Genomic DNA, 14,102 nt, shown 5'->3' on the forward strand with positions numbered 1-14,102 from the left:
ATGACTGAGGCAATGGAGCTATCATAGCTCTTAACAATGTGGACGACTCGGGGCCGTTGACTTATTAAGCCCACTGATGTCAGTACTCAGACGAAGACCAGCAAGACTAGTCTTGCAGACTACCACTCACCTGCAGATGGCTTTTCACTAATCTACGATTGGCTCTAATGGCAAATGTAAATGTTGATACATTTCATCTCAGGGAACACGCATCTTTCTGTAGCAGACGGCGACCGGTCTTGCGTGATCTTTAGGCCATCGCTAAAAGTCTCACTAGATAGATGTCTTTCTCGTTGCGCGAAGGACAGATTGAACTTTGCACACTCCATAAATTTAGCTCAGCACTGCATCCGTGTATAATTCCGATACGATTGACGCGCACCAACGTCTAGACGTTGTAGAAGTCGCTCGGCGCTAGTGATCCATGGCCTTTACGAAGCCACCTGGTGGAACGTCCGCACCGAACATCTGTTACAACACACCACCAACATGGCCCTGCACGTTTAGACCATCCCCCGAACCATGCCCTGCCATTCATGCTACATCTAACTACAGCATCTTTCTCCTACAATGGCGACAGCTAACACTTCAGAACCAGTACAAAACTCTATAGGTCAGAATTCGTTTCGAAACGCAGCTCAAGGCTGACAACGCCATGTCCACCTCAACTAACATGATACCAGCTTCAATCTCGAAGGTGAAGAAGAATAAGAAAAAGAAAAAGGCTCCTGCAGCCAGAGTAGAACCCGAGTCTCAAAGCTCAGAAGTCAATGGAGCGCCAGACCATGTTGATGTGGATGACGTGGAGGATGGAGAAGAAGAGCCTGAGACACCCGTGGTAAGGCTACCTGCGCGGCTTGAAAGAGCTACATGAGCTGACCAGACCGTCGACTCAATCACATCGAATAGAGACAGAAGACAAGGAATTGGTCGTCGCGGAACCTGCACTATCCAAAGACACTACGACAAATGGACACACAAGCCGACAAGCCTTCGTCCGGTCCCGGTCCAGCCCCGAGGATCTATCTGACGATACGTCTGAGCGCTTGGATGCTCTAGCCAAAGAGCGCGACAACCTTCGACTCGAGGTTACAGAATTGCGGAAGTCCTTAGAATCGATACAGTCGAAGCATGAGGAGGAAACCTCCGGGTTGAAAGAGGAATTGGAGGAGACACAAAGTGGCAAAGAGCATGCCGAGACGCAATACCGCAATTTGCTTGGAAAGGTCAACACAATTAGGTCACAGCTTGGTGATCGCCTAAAGCAAGATGCTGTATATATTCAGAGTTCCTATGCATAGCTCGATCATACTAATGAAGCAACAGGAGGAGCTCGGTATTAAACAAACGCGGATAGAAGAGCTTGAGGAACAGAATCGCGACATGAAGGAGATTAACGAATCCTTAGAGGAGGACGTTCAACAGTTGCGCAAATCCAACGAACAGCAAGCTTCAGAGATCTCAAGCTTGAGGAGTCGTTCGAGCGTGTCACAACAGAACTGGGTGCAAGAGCGAGACGAGTTGATACAGAGGGAGGCGTACGCCAGGGAGGAGTTCGAAAACGCACGTCAAGCGATGCAGGATTGGGAAGTGCTAGCCATGGAAGAGCGGTCCTTGCGAGAAAATCTTAGTGAGAAGATTTCCGACCTTGAGGAGCAGCTTGTCAGCATGCAAGACGCCTACCAAAGCGTAACGGCAGATCGGGACGCAAAGGTGTCAACCTTGGATACTCTGCAGAGGCGCGTACAGGAGGAGCACGACGGTAAGATTGCACACCTTAGATACTGTAACACCACTCATGCCTGGCATAGCACGGAAGAAAGAGCTTAGAGAGCTCGTTGAAAGATCAGAGACTCAACTTGAGGAATTGCGCAAGAAGTTCCAATCTGCCGAGACAACGGCAGCGGAAGCCACCAGCAAGTTCGAGACTGCCCAGAAAGAGCTGGAGCGGACATCCGAATTCGAAGCACAAGTGAAGGAGAAGAATCTTTTGATTGGCAAGCTCCGACACGAAGCAGTGATTCTTAATGATCATCTCAGGAAGGCTCTACGTTTGCTACGGAAAGGCAAACCTGAAGATAATATAGATCGGTCTGCTGTACAAACATTCGCGATTGAGTCGCGCTAATTTTTTTAGGAACATCGTTACAAATCATTTCCTCCACTTCCTTGCCCTCGACAGATCCGACCCAAAGAAGTTCCAAATCCTCCAGCTTATCGCTGCTCTTCTCAACTGGAGCGATGATCAACGCGAGCAGGCGGGTTTATCACGACCAGGCGGCTCTAATGTAAACCTTCGCATTCCCGTATCACCTTTCCGTCGCACACCCAGCACGCCAAGTCTTGGTACTGATACGATGCTCACGACAGAGAGCAGCTCCGCCAAAGAAAGCTTAGCGGAACTATGGAGCAACTTTTTGGAACAGGAGGCAGCGGCAGGTCAAGCTGAGGTCAAGGGAAGTCCATTGATGAGCCGTCGAGAAAGTGCTGCAAGCCCTGGGAACGATTCAGACCTTCAGAAGGGAAAGGAGCGAGCAGTCAGTCATTCAGGACTAGGCATATCGTAGCATGCGTTTCGGTTCTTTGCATGGTAACCCATTTAGCACTGTGGAAATTTCGTGTTCGATTCATGATTACCAGCTTGTACTATACTAGACCATACACAGTACATAATTGTACATCTGACACAGATCTGCTCGCGTTGATTTGCCAAGATCCATCAATTCGTAGGGTTTGAGTTTCCCCTTCCTCGTTGCCGGACCCTGCATCACCAGGGCACGTTCCCCACACTCAACCTTTGCTGCTGCAGGCAGACGTTCTAACAAGCCCACCCTTCTCAAATGCCATTGTGCTCGCACATCCGACCCCTTTTGTCCCTTATACATCCCAGAGCATTCGTAAGAGTCCCTCGGTACACATATATCTTACCTCGTCTTTACACAATGGCGCCCAGCCCTAACACCCAAGCCATCGAGAAAAACCGACCCATCGTAATCAGCGGCCCCAGCGGCGCCGGTAAAAGCACAATCCTCAAGAAACTCTTCACCGAATTTCCCGATAAATTCGGCTTCAGCGTGAGTCGTACGTGTAATTCCTGCATACGTCGCCCACCAGCATCCCGCAATCCAGCATATATTGACAAACCTAACCCCAAGACACGACACGTTCCCCACGCCCCGGCGAACTTGACGGCCGTGAATACCACTTTACAAGCCCGGAAACATTCTTGCAGATGGTCTCCGACGATGCTTTCATCGAGCATGCGCAATTCGGCGGGAACCGGTATGGCACCAGTATAGCGGCCGTCGAAAGTATTGCATCTACCGGGCGCATCTGCATACTAGACATTGAGCTCGAGGGCGTGAAGCAAGTTGCGAGCCACAAGACGTTTCCGCGGCCTTTCTTTTTGTTCTTGGCCCCACCGAGTCTGGATGTTTTAGAGGAGAGGTTGAGGGCGAGAGCGACGGATAATGAAGACGCGATTCAGAAGAGACTGGCGCAGGCAAAAGTCGAGATGGACTTCGCGGAGAGAGGGGAAATACATGATCAGGTCGTAGTGAATGAGGATTTGGAGAAGGCGTATAATGAGGTCAGGAGGTTTGTGGAGGAACGGGTAGGAGTGTAGGCCTGTGCATGATTGAATAATGTATGATACCACAGTCGTTTAGACGTTCAAATAAACATTGCACACAAAACGTGAGATATCAAAGGCTTAAGGCGGGATATAATGCGCTCTCATATTATCATAGCTCTACTCCAATAAGGGTACTAAGAAATTATAGGTAGTAAAGAGAAGCTGCCCAGCGCTAATTTTAATCCGACGCATCAGATCTGTAGGTAATAAAATAATCTTCGAAGTGAGTAGGCTTGTCCGTCCTGACTGAAGTACACCCTGGCTCCCAACTCTCCTGTTCATATTGGAGAAGCTGCATATGTGGACACCAAACCCGTCCTCTTGTTGCTAAAGATCCATAGAGTCACAATCCCACCATATCAGCCTCTACCGACAACTGCTTCCTCAATCGTCCGTCTTAATATCCGTTCATGGTCATCCTCTGGCTATTCCTGCTGAGCTCACGGTCAGCAGCAGGAGAGATAGGCCTGCTCCCATGTCCAGCAGCAGAGCTCTCCTTAAGCGCGAGAAGCTGTTTAGCACGGAAGGACTCGTAGTGGATCTGCGAGGTTGTTTCGATAAGGTCTTGAAGGTGGGTGCGCGTAAGGAAGTTTCGTAGATAGACGAATTCGCAGTGGTTTTCATCCTCAACTATGCTATGGTTAGCCCTCGGTAGTAGATATATAGTTGGTAGTAGATTACCATTGATAACGCCCCATCGGTTTTGACGGCCGCGCACCTGCTTGCCGTTGACGACAATGGTCTTCTCAGATCCAACAACGGCAAAAGGGATGATACTCTGAATATCTGTCAGATACTGATAGTCTCTGGACATGTCGACATATAACTGACCTTGATTTGCGCGTTCAGAGCAACCTCTTCTTGGTCAAGCTCATCGTTGTCGTATGGGTACATCCGAAGGTTGTGGAAAGCAAACTCCTCCTTTATCCTTTCCTTGAAGGCAGCGCGCTCTTCCAATGTTAAAGTATCGCTCTTGGCGATAACTGGAACCACGTTGACAAACTCTGACAGCTTCTTCAAGACGACAATGTCGATGGGCTTGAGAGCATGTCCTGATGGCTGGATGAAGAACAAGCAGCAATGAATGCGGGTATCCTGGAGATATCGCTCACGCTGAGCGGTCAATTCCTTGCGCAGGTATGCGCTGTGTTGATCTTTGATGTACTTGACGATCGGGTCCCAGCAGCGGTCGTTATTGATGAGGTCGCCATAACCCGGGGTATCGACAATGTTCAGTCTCAGACGTACACCGTTCTCTTCAATGATATGAGAAACAGACTGAATTTCGGTGGTGCTACGAATGGGCTCGTCGGGCACGAGACGGCCCTTGCTGTCCATCAAGTGCGAAGCGAAGATGGTGTTGATTAGGGTGGATTTGCCGAGACCAGTTTGACCTTATATGACCATTAATTCCATGTTGATAGAACACAAATATGAGATTCCATACCAACGCAGATGACATTGAACTGGAAACCGCGCTTCAAGAGCTTCTTCTCAATCTGCTGCGTGATGCTATCGAAACCGACATGGCTCTTTGGGTAGACTGACGGTTGCTGTTGGTTCATGAGGGTGGCCATATTGAGATATCTGCCTTTGCAGTCGACGATATAGTGACGATCGGAAAGGTAGACAGAAAAAGAGGCGGTATGGACGGTCGCACAATTGATGTTGTGGTGAGGAGAACAATTCAGGGTCGCTGGCCAAAAAGTTGGAGTCGTAGATGGGGAAAGGGGCAGCTGCGACGCGATCCCGGAAGGGGAAAGGTCGCCGCAAAAGCCATAGCTTCACATTTTGGTCTGGCGTGCATGCAAGGACTGCAACTGTTTTCTACTCTACTATCACCAACCTCACTAACCACCCGGCGAGAGTACCTCTTGAGTCCTCTGTTATCATGGCACTTCGCCAATTGTCATCGCCATCGATGCTGGAGAGCCTAAATGCGGCCATTAACGGACCTATGCGTGCTTCCTTTGCACAACCTCTATGGCGACCTTTACCACAAATTCTTCCTCCTATCCGGATACCACTCGCACTCACCGGAATTTTCAGTATACCATCTATACTTGAGGGTATATGGGAGTCTATACTACGTGCGGTTCCCAAAAAGAAGACCTCGTACAGGAAAAAGAGACAGCGACTATTAGCTGGCAAGGCATTGAAGGATATCACTGAGCTGAATCGGTGCTCAGCTTGCGGTAGGGTGAAGCGAGCACATATCCTTTGCGCATTCTGCGTTCAATGTAAGTGGGCCTAGAATAAGACTTGGTCTAGACTTACCTTAACGCCAGCAATCATATCGAGTCGCGCGAGAAACCTCACAAAAAATATTTGGAGCCTTAAGCCTCTATCTTCAAAGCACAAGTGGGATCAGAAACCGAAAAAATTGAATATGGATGTAGATGTAGATGTCCAGTCAGTCGTCTCGACAAATGCGAAGGAAGTGAATGTCCGACCAGCTTCCACGACAATGAAGGTAGCCCGAGCCCAAGCTCGATCAGCTTCATCTTCTACTAAAGCCAAGGCCAAATGATTATATGTGACCCATGGATGTAGAATGTAAATACAAAGCATTGCGGGAGTTTTACGGATATCGGTACGGAAGGACATTCCCTTCATGGGACGCAAGACACAAGTGCCCTCACCGATGTAGAAATTGTACAATTATAACAATATCCTAGCTTGGCCCGTGTTTGAATGATTGCAGCTCGCTTTCGCTCGTGCATCGTGCGTCATGATATCCATGAATCAAGACTTCATCCCGCAATACTGACAACCCCTCCACCACACCTAAACTTTCTCCGCTGTACGCGAACCTACCCAACCTTCTACCCAGTGTCACAAACGTGGTGAAGTGCTGCAGTTGCTCGGCATGGTATGCACTGACTATATGAGACCATGATATTTCACTGATCTCTCTTTCAGTCGAAACAGTACCTCACCCTCCGAACGATTGAAGACGGTGCGCGACGCCCTGTTTTCACCCTCGCAACAGCACCAACGCGAGACCTCGAACTGACGATTCTCTTGCAGCTCACGCTACAGACATCTTTGCGATTGCACCGACTAAAACCCATCTCATCACGGCAAGCGGTGGTTCCAGCTTACGCGTTTATGACACCCAATCGCCCGATATCCCACTCGTACAAGAGCTCAAGGGAGCACACAAGCTAGGATGTCACCACCTGGCAACCAGTAAGAATGGCAAGAAAGCGGCGAGTGCTGGATTTGAGGGTAAAGTCAAGGTATGGGTTGCTGGCGAAGGGAGCGAGTGGGTAGAGGCTGGCGAGATCGTAGGTTTGTCTCTCGAGCTTCGTGCGCTGCTTGCTTGAAGGAGATTCATCGGATATAGCACTATTATCTTATGCCTTGGTCTCTTATGGAGGCAACAAATACTGATGCACGCGGTAGATTCGAATAAGGCGGGCGAAATATGGGCAGTTGCGCTCAGCGAAGACGGCAGTTATCTGGCCAGTACAACGTACGATGGGCGTATCAATGTGTGGGATCTCAAGACAGAAGGTATGCCAAAGATAAGGGAATACGAAACGAAGGGCAGCTTTGGCATGTGCGTAGATCTGGTTCGTCACCTCTGCTACTTGGTCGATCTTTGCAGGTGCTAATGAAATCAGTCTATTGATGGTCGATTCACAGCTTCAGGTCATGAAAATGGAGGTGCATACATTTTCAATAATGACTCTGGGAGAATGCTTCACTCGCTTCCAGGCAAGTAACTCCCTATCAGATCTTGATAACTGTGCTGATGTCCAGCAGGTCTTGTCAAACCTATTCGCTCTGTAGCATTCTCACCTCTAGGTACGCTTCTCGCTGCTGCTGGAGACGCCCGAATTATCGCCCTCTACGATGTAGCCTCTGGTGAGCAAGTCGCTAACCTTTCTGGCCATGGCGCGTGGATCTTCAGTCTGAGTTGGAACGAAACAGGCGAGTATCTCTTGAGTGGGTAAGCATGATCTCAAAGCACCTTATAGGTCACCTTGATATTTACCGTTCTTAGAGCCTCGGACGGTAGATCAAAGGTATGGTCTACAGATACGAGACAATGCGTCGCAACACATTCCGAGAGCGACCAAACCATATGGTCTGTCACCTGGTTGCCGAAAACTGCTAGGAGCGAGATGTTCGTAACAGCCGGAGCAAGTAGGGGGATTTCTCTATACCGCGAAGCTACCGGAGGCTGAGAGTCTACTCCGGCTCGACACAATACCAACCAGGAGATGATCTTGAAGTGGTCGATGTTGCTGGCCATCTAAACAGACAAATCAGGCTTCGTCCGATATGATCTCTGAACACCCGCAGCAACGCCAGCATCAAGAATGCTGAACTTGCGATGTATTACGACCAAGACGAAAAAGTCGCGTGTCTGAAGGACCTTGCATTAAGAACAGAGAGTATATAAGTAAATCAATCATCACAGCTTCACAGAACACACCACGTCCGAAATCCTATCAACATTAACCTAGTACTCCCTACGGGAACATGGGTATGCCATTCTCAGCTTGTAGTACCTAGCTGTCAGACCGCGTTATTCTAGGTTTTCGCGAAAGCGCAACTCACGCATCCACATACACAGCCGAAGCAGCTAACCGATGTTGTAAGGGCCTAGAATACCAATCTTAATCGCCATGCTGATAGAAAATCTCGAAGTTGATGCATAACTGTGCACGGTGACAGACATGTGTTGTGTTGAGTCCACCGCTCCCCAACGTATAGCGCCATATGGAAACTCGAGCGTTTAACGGGGGTATCCAAGTCTATACAGTCATTACCCGACGATAAAGTTACAGACTCAAGTATCGTCAATACCAACCTATCACTCGACGTTCATACTCTGACTCAGCTTGGAGGAGTGATCATTCTCCTAGCCCCGTGTTGCATTCCCTGCACTGTATCCCATAACTGAACACCGTCAACTTTCTTCCTTCTTCCAAGTCTGCATGTCGAGCCTCTTCGTATCTCTTCAACACGATCCCAGACATCGAGCGCATAGCACTAACAGATCGAAAGCACTAAATACCTATGCGAGAACGACTTGTAGCCAACACAGCTAGATGTACAATGGTCAGGCAAAGCTTAGGATTTCTTGGATGCAGAAAAATGCTTGCGAGTCGGAGGAGTGTCGTACGAAGCATCGAGGGGGCGGTGGCGAGGGTTAAGAGGATAATGCTGTTGGTGAGGGTTAAGAGGATAACGCTGTTGGTAGGCGCTCCACCCGCATCCGGGAGATCCCCAATAAGGGATCTTTGAATCTTAGCAATACAACGAGGCGGCTCTACATGGACGAAACGAAGAGACGGTGATCTATATCGGCGATGATTTCATCAATCTTATGAACAGGAGGAGCACAAGACCTGGGGTGCTGCCCTCGTCCAAACACATCGTTAAGATATCAAGTAGTCATGCCTGAGGGATGCTCCGCATATGCCCAAGACGAACTGCACCCACCACCTCCATCCCCAGAGCTTCAGAACTAGGGTGATAGAACAGCTAGACAGATTGAACCCGTGTAATCTTGTGCCTGAGAACCTCTTTTTGCAAATACATGCGATGATGCGTCATTGTTGGCGAACGCGAAAGGTCACAGCCGCACTTCTCGCTAGCCTCTCTGTCTTGTGAGTTCATAGGCACAGATCGCTGTGACATGGAAGAAAGCTAGCCTCCATGCGGTAAAGTACGCCTTAGTCTGATACTTATCTTCTCTACAGCAATATATTGTACCAGTACACTAGGGCAAATACCAAGTCATGATGTTGTCTGAGTATAATGGCGGCGAGTCTGCCTATAAGCCTGATGAGACTGCCGAGCCTAATGAGAGCGAGTCCGGCTGTGTTGATGATCGGCAGTCCTAATGATGAGTTTGACGGGCCTGGTGATAAGTAGTATCCCGAGGCTGACGAGGGCGGTCTAGAGCACGCAAGAGGGTGACAGTCATCGCTGGATACATGACCGGTATACGAACGTGTTGATATGATGTCTCGAAGTGAGAAAAAGGCTGAAAGACACAGATGCTACAGAATGCGTACTATTTTGATTAGTCGATAGCGAATGACAGAAAGGAGAGAGAAGGATCATCTATGTTCAGGTTGTCACCTTTGTGTTTCAAGTGTGAGTTTATCATTGTCCGGTCTTGGACGTATTGCGCCTTTCTAACAATAGATTCTCCCGGTCATAAAGATATATATCCGTCTTGTCTTGGATGTATCGCGAGAAAGTACGCATCAACGACATCTCCCCAGTGACTCACATCTCGGATAAAGCTTATACAGGATAGTAACTGTACATTTGAGTCTGCTAGGCCAGCCATAAAAGACATAAGCACCTGAGAACTCAAGAGTTTCCATGTATTTGACAAACACTGCTGAGTCTATGATTGGTGGCTATACCAGATTCTGCTGAGTTATCTACGTCTATATATTGAGCATATTATCATGGAAGAACCACGAGAATCTCAACTTTCTAGAGGTAAATATGGTCCTAGCTCTAGACGGAACTATCTTAGGCGTGGATATCACACGAAAAGAGCACTGCTTGGCTCCGGTCAAATTGGGTATCTTTCAGGTCGTACCAAGAAGTTACGCATGTGTAACTTTCTAGATCTTTCTTTCCACTGAATGGGGCATATAGGCCACATTCTCTAAGTCATGAGGACCTTCTTCTTTCTAGTACGTACTAGTATTCTTTATTGGCTCAGAACAGCCATATATCCTACAGTCAAGAGTAAATTGAGGGCCATGGATCTCGCAGAACTGCTTCTCCTTCCTGAGACCTACCACTATTCGACGTCCTTCTGTTCGTAGAACGGCCGTAGCACGTAACTGTGTTCACACAACCACCATCAGTCTTATGCAAGAAATCGTCGTACACGCAAAGACACAATGCATAAACCACTTTTGTATTTCTACAGCTCTCCATCTGCATCTGCTGCCAGCACTATTCGGGGGGTTCATAACCCCGACAAGCCATCAAACAAGCACCCACCCCCTCCCGCAAACACCCCCTTCCTCTACCTCCAAACAGCTTCATCCCCCCCTTCTCCCTCCCTCACGCCCGCACCGGATATCTCCCCTCCACCAGCTCCCTCGCCTCCACCTCCCCTTCCTCCAGCCCACCAAGCATCCACATCCTCTCCCTCAACCCCTTGTTCTCCGCCCACGTCTTGCGATGCTCCGTGCACACCTCCCGCACCATGCTCACCACTCTCTCGTCTTCCAGGGCCTGAACGGCCGCTATGTCGGCCCTTGACTGGCCGAGCGCCTCTTCCCGGGTGATGTTGAAGAGGGGACCCTCTCGGAGCGGGACGTCGGGGGCTGGGAAGGGTGGGAAGACGGGGAGGGGGTCCTCGTTGGTGGTGGTGGTGGTGGTGGTGGTGGAGGCACGTGTGCGGCGGCGTTTGGCGGCCGGCTGGTGGGTGTCAGAATGAAGCTTTTGAAGGGTAATATAGAATAAGTTGTGTGTGGAGATGAGTCTACAAAGGGGGTTTAGACACGTAGGAAGAGAGGGACGAAGGTGGATGCACGTGAGATGTATATGAAGGTAGGCTTACATTCTCGCTCTCGGAGCCCTCTTCGGGCTGCTGCTGGTCCAGCTGAACCTCCTCGTCTCCCACTGGGAGCTCAGGATTCAGGGCTTCTGCGACCCTGCGATAGTTCTATATGCTGTTAGACTTGTTGTAAACGGGATGCAGCCAACAAGAAGGCGACAATATTCCTTGCAAGCCGCGCTGGATTCAGTCTCCTGGCAGGGGAAGAACGCCGAAAGAGACGTCTGGGTCCGCGCAATCAAGGCAGTACACGAGGGATCAAACCGACATCAAACGTGTGCTGGACTCCATCTCTGAAGCCAGCGGTATGGCCAGATTGCCATTCCAGGGTCCTGCCGGCGTCGAAAGCCGCCCGGCTGTGCTTCTCGATCAGGTCCTTGACCGTCTCGCAGGTGAAGGTGACGGTGAACGGATCGTGCAGGTTTGCACCCGCATTGACGGTTCCATGGGTGACAATGTCCGTGCGGATGTTTGTGCCGTGGACCTCCATGAAGTTATCCATAATGTGACTGTATTCGTCACGGACGTACGGCTGTAGTGCTTCTTGCACGTCACCTTCGTTCTCCGCGCCGTTACCTTCGCCACGATTGCGTGCTTCGGCCTCGAGATCTACAAGTCTGGCCTTGTACGCGATATTGAGCGCTTTCGACACTCTCTCGTAGGTGAGCAGCCACAACAGCGCCTGGCGCAGAAAGTCCTGCGGTTGACTCTCGATCCAACCAGGCTGGGTCCACGTATCAGTGTATAGGAAGGCGTGCATGGGAACATTCGACATGGGATTGTGTAGTGTAATCCTGGTGGCATTGCGTGTGAGCGACGCCTGACGACCACCAGCTGAAGAAGGACCAGCGTCCTCCGGGCCTGTCTCCGGTCTACCGGCATTTCGAGATCTTGTTGAACGGGGAGCTGTGGTGCTAGTTGTACCGTCTTGAGGCGTGGCAGATTGGTCGGAGGCCAACCGCTTGCGCATGGTAGACTTGAGCATAGAAGAAGCCATAGCGAATATGATGAACAAAGAAGGTCTTCTGACGTAAATTTAAAGGTAAAGGAGCTCGGTATTGAAGGTTGAAAGTTGTGTCGAAATTATGTGCGGTGTCGATGTAAGTCCTGAGTTCGGATGGAGGAAAAGAGGTACGTCGAAGGTTAAATAGGGAAAAACGGAGTGAACCAGTAGCGTGAGACAAGTCTGTTCGGTTGCAAAAGTGAACGAAAATTCTGTCAGTGCCGTTGAAAAGTGAATGACATCGCTGGACACTTCGTGGAATATCGAGAGGGAGTCAACAGTGGCACACGTGGTAGTCACCCCTGAAAACTTGAGCGAAGAACCTACGTTGGGGATCATCTGTGGCTCAGGGGCCATCGAGAAGTGAAAACAGATAAGAATTGAATAGGAAAAAAAGTGTTGAACTTGATATTTCTTTGAAACTCACATCAATGGTGTACCGAGCAAGGAGTCGTAACATAAAAACAGATGTCACAAATATTCCCTGACTGACAAAAGGCCGTCATCCTGCATAACGACGAATAAAATGGGTATCTATACTCCCGGCAAGCTCTATACTTATTTGTGTACTGGTTCGCCGTTCTCGTCAATCAGATGCTCGTCAATTTTGATTGGGCCCTCGCCCACACCCGTCAAGATGACCCTACTAATACCATTCTGTAGCGCTCCGGCGCTCTTCTCGTCGAAGTTCGCAGCACCAGTCGAGTTCACTTCGACTGCAGCGCCCCTTTCACCAGCCCAGCCGTCCTTTGACTCAAGCAGAGCCTTGAACGCACCAGCGACCTCCTTCTCATCCTTCTGCAAGTAGTAAACAACAGCATTCGGACCAGCGTCGAAGGTGTAAGCAGCAATAATCTTGCCTGCAGCCTGGTTGATAGCATTGACAGCCGTGATGGCGGCCCTAGAGACATCGTTCAGGTAGAAGATTGGTGGCTCTGTGTCCAGGCACGTAGCATGGAAGCTATTGCTGTCCTTCATAGTCAACCTCGCAAATGCCTCAAAGTCTTTCTTCTGGATCGCCTCTGTCATCTCCTTCATTCGCTTCGGCACAGTGTCGCGTGCACGCTCGGCGAACAATGTGCTCGTGGCAACAGTCGTCTGCATACCCGTCGTGCTGCTCACGCCCTTCTTCTCGGCGCTCACAACGAGGATGCAGGCGCGCATCTCCGGCCAGTGCGACGCGGGCGCAACTTCATATGCAACACTGTCGGAGCCGTCGTCCTTGGTGCCCATCTCCCAGGCTGCATAACCGCCGAAGAGACTGCGACATGCCGAGCCAGATCCTTGTCTTGCGATCCTGGACAGATCAGTAGGGTTGGATGGGAGCTCGTAGAGGTTGGCGATGGCACGGACGAGGGCTGCGAAGCCAGCAGCACTGCTCGCAAGACCAGCGGCCGTAGGGAAGTTGTTCTCGGAGACGATCTTGAGGGGGTAGGACGAGAGAGGAGGGAGAGATGAATCCTTGCTCTCGAGGTCTTTCCTCAGAGCTCGGAGTTCCCTGAAGCAAGCCTGGGTACGGGCTCCAGTCACGTCTTGAGGAGCGCCGTTGAGGACGAGGACATCTTCGGCGGGGTATTTTGCACTGCAGGAGGCAGTGGTATGGGTCCGGAGATCGTTCTGAGCGAGGGTGACGGATAGAGAGGAATTTGTAGGTAGGTTGAGCTTCGCGTCACGTTTGCCCCAGTATCTGAAATGATCAGCTCACAACGAATAGTCATTGTGGAGGACAGACTCACTTAATCACCGCAATGTTTACAGGGGCAGTGGTGCTGGCCCGATAGATCTTCTGGTCGGTCATGATTGCTCGATTGAAATTTCTGTGTGTATCACTTTGAATGGAAAAAGGTACACAAGTAAGAAGAAGGATCTGAATTTTAGGACTTTAAACAACAATTGGCGTTTCCACAGCC

The 14,102-nt window shown here is 49.9% G+C and overlaps 6 protein-coding genes across 6 annotated transcripts; 3 read left to right on the forward strand and 3 right to left on the reverse strand.

Moving 5' to 3' along the window:
* Positions 1 to 335: 335 nt before the first annotated feature.
* On the forward strand, positions 336 to 975 carry EJ05DRAFT_474543 (uncharacterized protein). The gene has a single exon (XM_033743621.1). It carries the CDS (start codon positions 656 to 658, stop codon positions 872 to 874), a length of 219 nt encoding a protein of 72 aa, XP_033601886.1. The 5' UTR covers positions 336 to 655; the 3' UTR covers positions 875 to 975.
* Positions 976 to 2,942: 1,967 nt separating this feature from the next.
* Positions 2,943 to 3,625, forward strand: EJ05DRAFT_509191 (guanylate kinase; the record flags this gene model as incomplete). Its single annotated transcript, XM_033748075.1, has 2 exons — positions 2,943 to 3,081; positions 3,156 to 3,625. 2 exons carry the CDS (start codon positions 2,943 to 2,945, stop codon positions 3,623 to 3,625), a joined length of 609 nt encoding a protein of 202 aa, XP_033601887.1.
* Positions 3,626 to 3,714: 89 nt separating this feature from the next.
* On the reverse strand, positions 3,715 to 5,249 carry EJ05DRAFT_536750 (septin like spn2). The gene is made up of 4 exons (XM_033749333.1): positions 5,082 to 5,249; positions 4,466 to 5,028; positions 4,316 to 4,412; positions 3,715 to 4,264 (listed from the first exon to the last, which is right to left on the reverse strand). The coding sequence occupies exons 1-4, from the start codon at positions 5,209 to 5,211 to the stop codon at positions 4,032 to 4,034; spliced, it is 1,023 nt and encodes a 340-aa protein (XP_033601888.1). The 5' UTR covers positions 5,212 to 5,249; the 3' UTR covers positions 3,715 to 4,031.
* A 193-nt stretch (positions 5,250 to 5,442) lies between these two features.
* Positions 5,443 to 8,159, forward strand: EJ05DRAFT_509193 (WD40 repeat-like protein). Its single transcript, XM_033748076.1, has 8 exons — positions 5,443 to 5,874; positions 5,923 to 6,107; positions 6,557 to 6,593; positions 6,665 to 6,928; positions 7,043 to 7,212; positions 7,264 to 7,357; positions 7,406 to 7,592; positions 7,647 to 8,159. Exons 1-8 carry the CDS (start codon positions 5,526 to 5,528, stop codon positions 7,828 to 7,830), a joined length of 1,470 nt encoding a protein of 489 aa, XP_033601889.1. The 5' UTR covers positions 5,443 to 5,525; the 3' UTR covers positions 7,831 to 8,159.
* A 2,531-nt stretch (positions 8,160 to 10,690) lies between these two features.
* On the reverse strand, positions 10,691 to 12,186 carry EJ05DRAFT_498653 (uncharacterized protein; the record flags this gene model as incomplete). Its single annotated transcript, XM_033746715.1, has 3 exons — positions 10,691 to 11,050; positions 11,193 to 11,297; positions 11,458 to 12,186. The coding sequence occupies 3 exons, from the start codon at positions 12,184 to 12,186 to the stop codon at positions 10,691 to 10,693; spliced, it is 1,194 nt and encodes a 397-aa protein (XP_033601890.1).
* Positions 12,187 to 12,750: 564 nt separating this feature from the next.
* Positions 12,751 to 13,990, reverse strand: EJ05DRAFT_498654 (diphosphomevalonate decarboxylase; the record flags this gene model as incomplete). The annotated part of the gene is made up of 2 exons (XM_033746716.1): positions 12,751 to 13,879; positions 13,929 to 13,990. 2 exons carry the CDS (start codon positions 13,988 to 13,990, stop codon positions 12,751 to 12,753), a joined length of 1,191 nt encoding a protein of 396 aa, XP_033601891.1.
* Positions 13,991 to 14,102: the final 112 nt, after the last annotated feature.

Source organism: Pseudovirgaria hyperparasitica, assembly GCF_010093815.1.
Source record: "Pseudovirgaria hyperparasitica strain CBS 121739 unplaced genomic scaffold EJ05scaffold_5, whole genome shotgun sequence".
NCBI classification, from domain to species: Eukaryota; Fungi; Ascomycota; class Dothideomycetes; order Acrospermales; family Acrospermaceae; genus Pseudovirgaria; species Pseudovirgaria hyperparasitica.

Coding starts and splice junctions, on each gene's coding strand:
- EJ05DRAFT_474543 (XM_033743621.1), top strand. CDS start 656: ATGTCCACCTCAACTAACATGATACCAGCTTCAATCTCGAAGGTGAAG.
- EJ05DRAFT_536750 (XM_033749333.1), bottom strand. CDS start 5,211: ATGGCCACCCTCATGAACCAACAGCAACCGTCAGTCTACCCAAAGAGC. Junction 5,029..5,081: donor GTTCAATGTCATCTGCGTTG/GTATGGAATCTC, acceptor TGGTCATATAAG/GTCAAACTGGTCTCGGCAAA. Junction 4,265..4,315: donor CCGATGGGGCGTTATCAATG/GTAATCTACTAC, acceptor ACCATAGCATAG/TTGAGGATGAAAACCACTGC.
- EJ05DRAFT_509193 (XM_033748076.1), top strand. CDS start 5,526: ATGGCACTTCGCCAATTGTCATCGCCATCGATGCTGGAGAGCCTAAAT. Junction 6,594..6,664: donor CCTCCGAACGATTGAAGACG/GTGCGCGACGCC, acceptor ATTCTCTTGCAG/CTCACGCTACAGACATCTTT. Junction 7,213..7,263: donor TTGGCATGTGCGTAGATCTG/GTTCGTCACCTC, acceptor TAATGAAATCAG/TCTATTGATGGTCGATTCAC.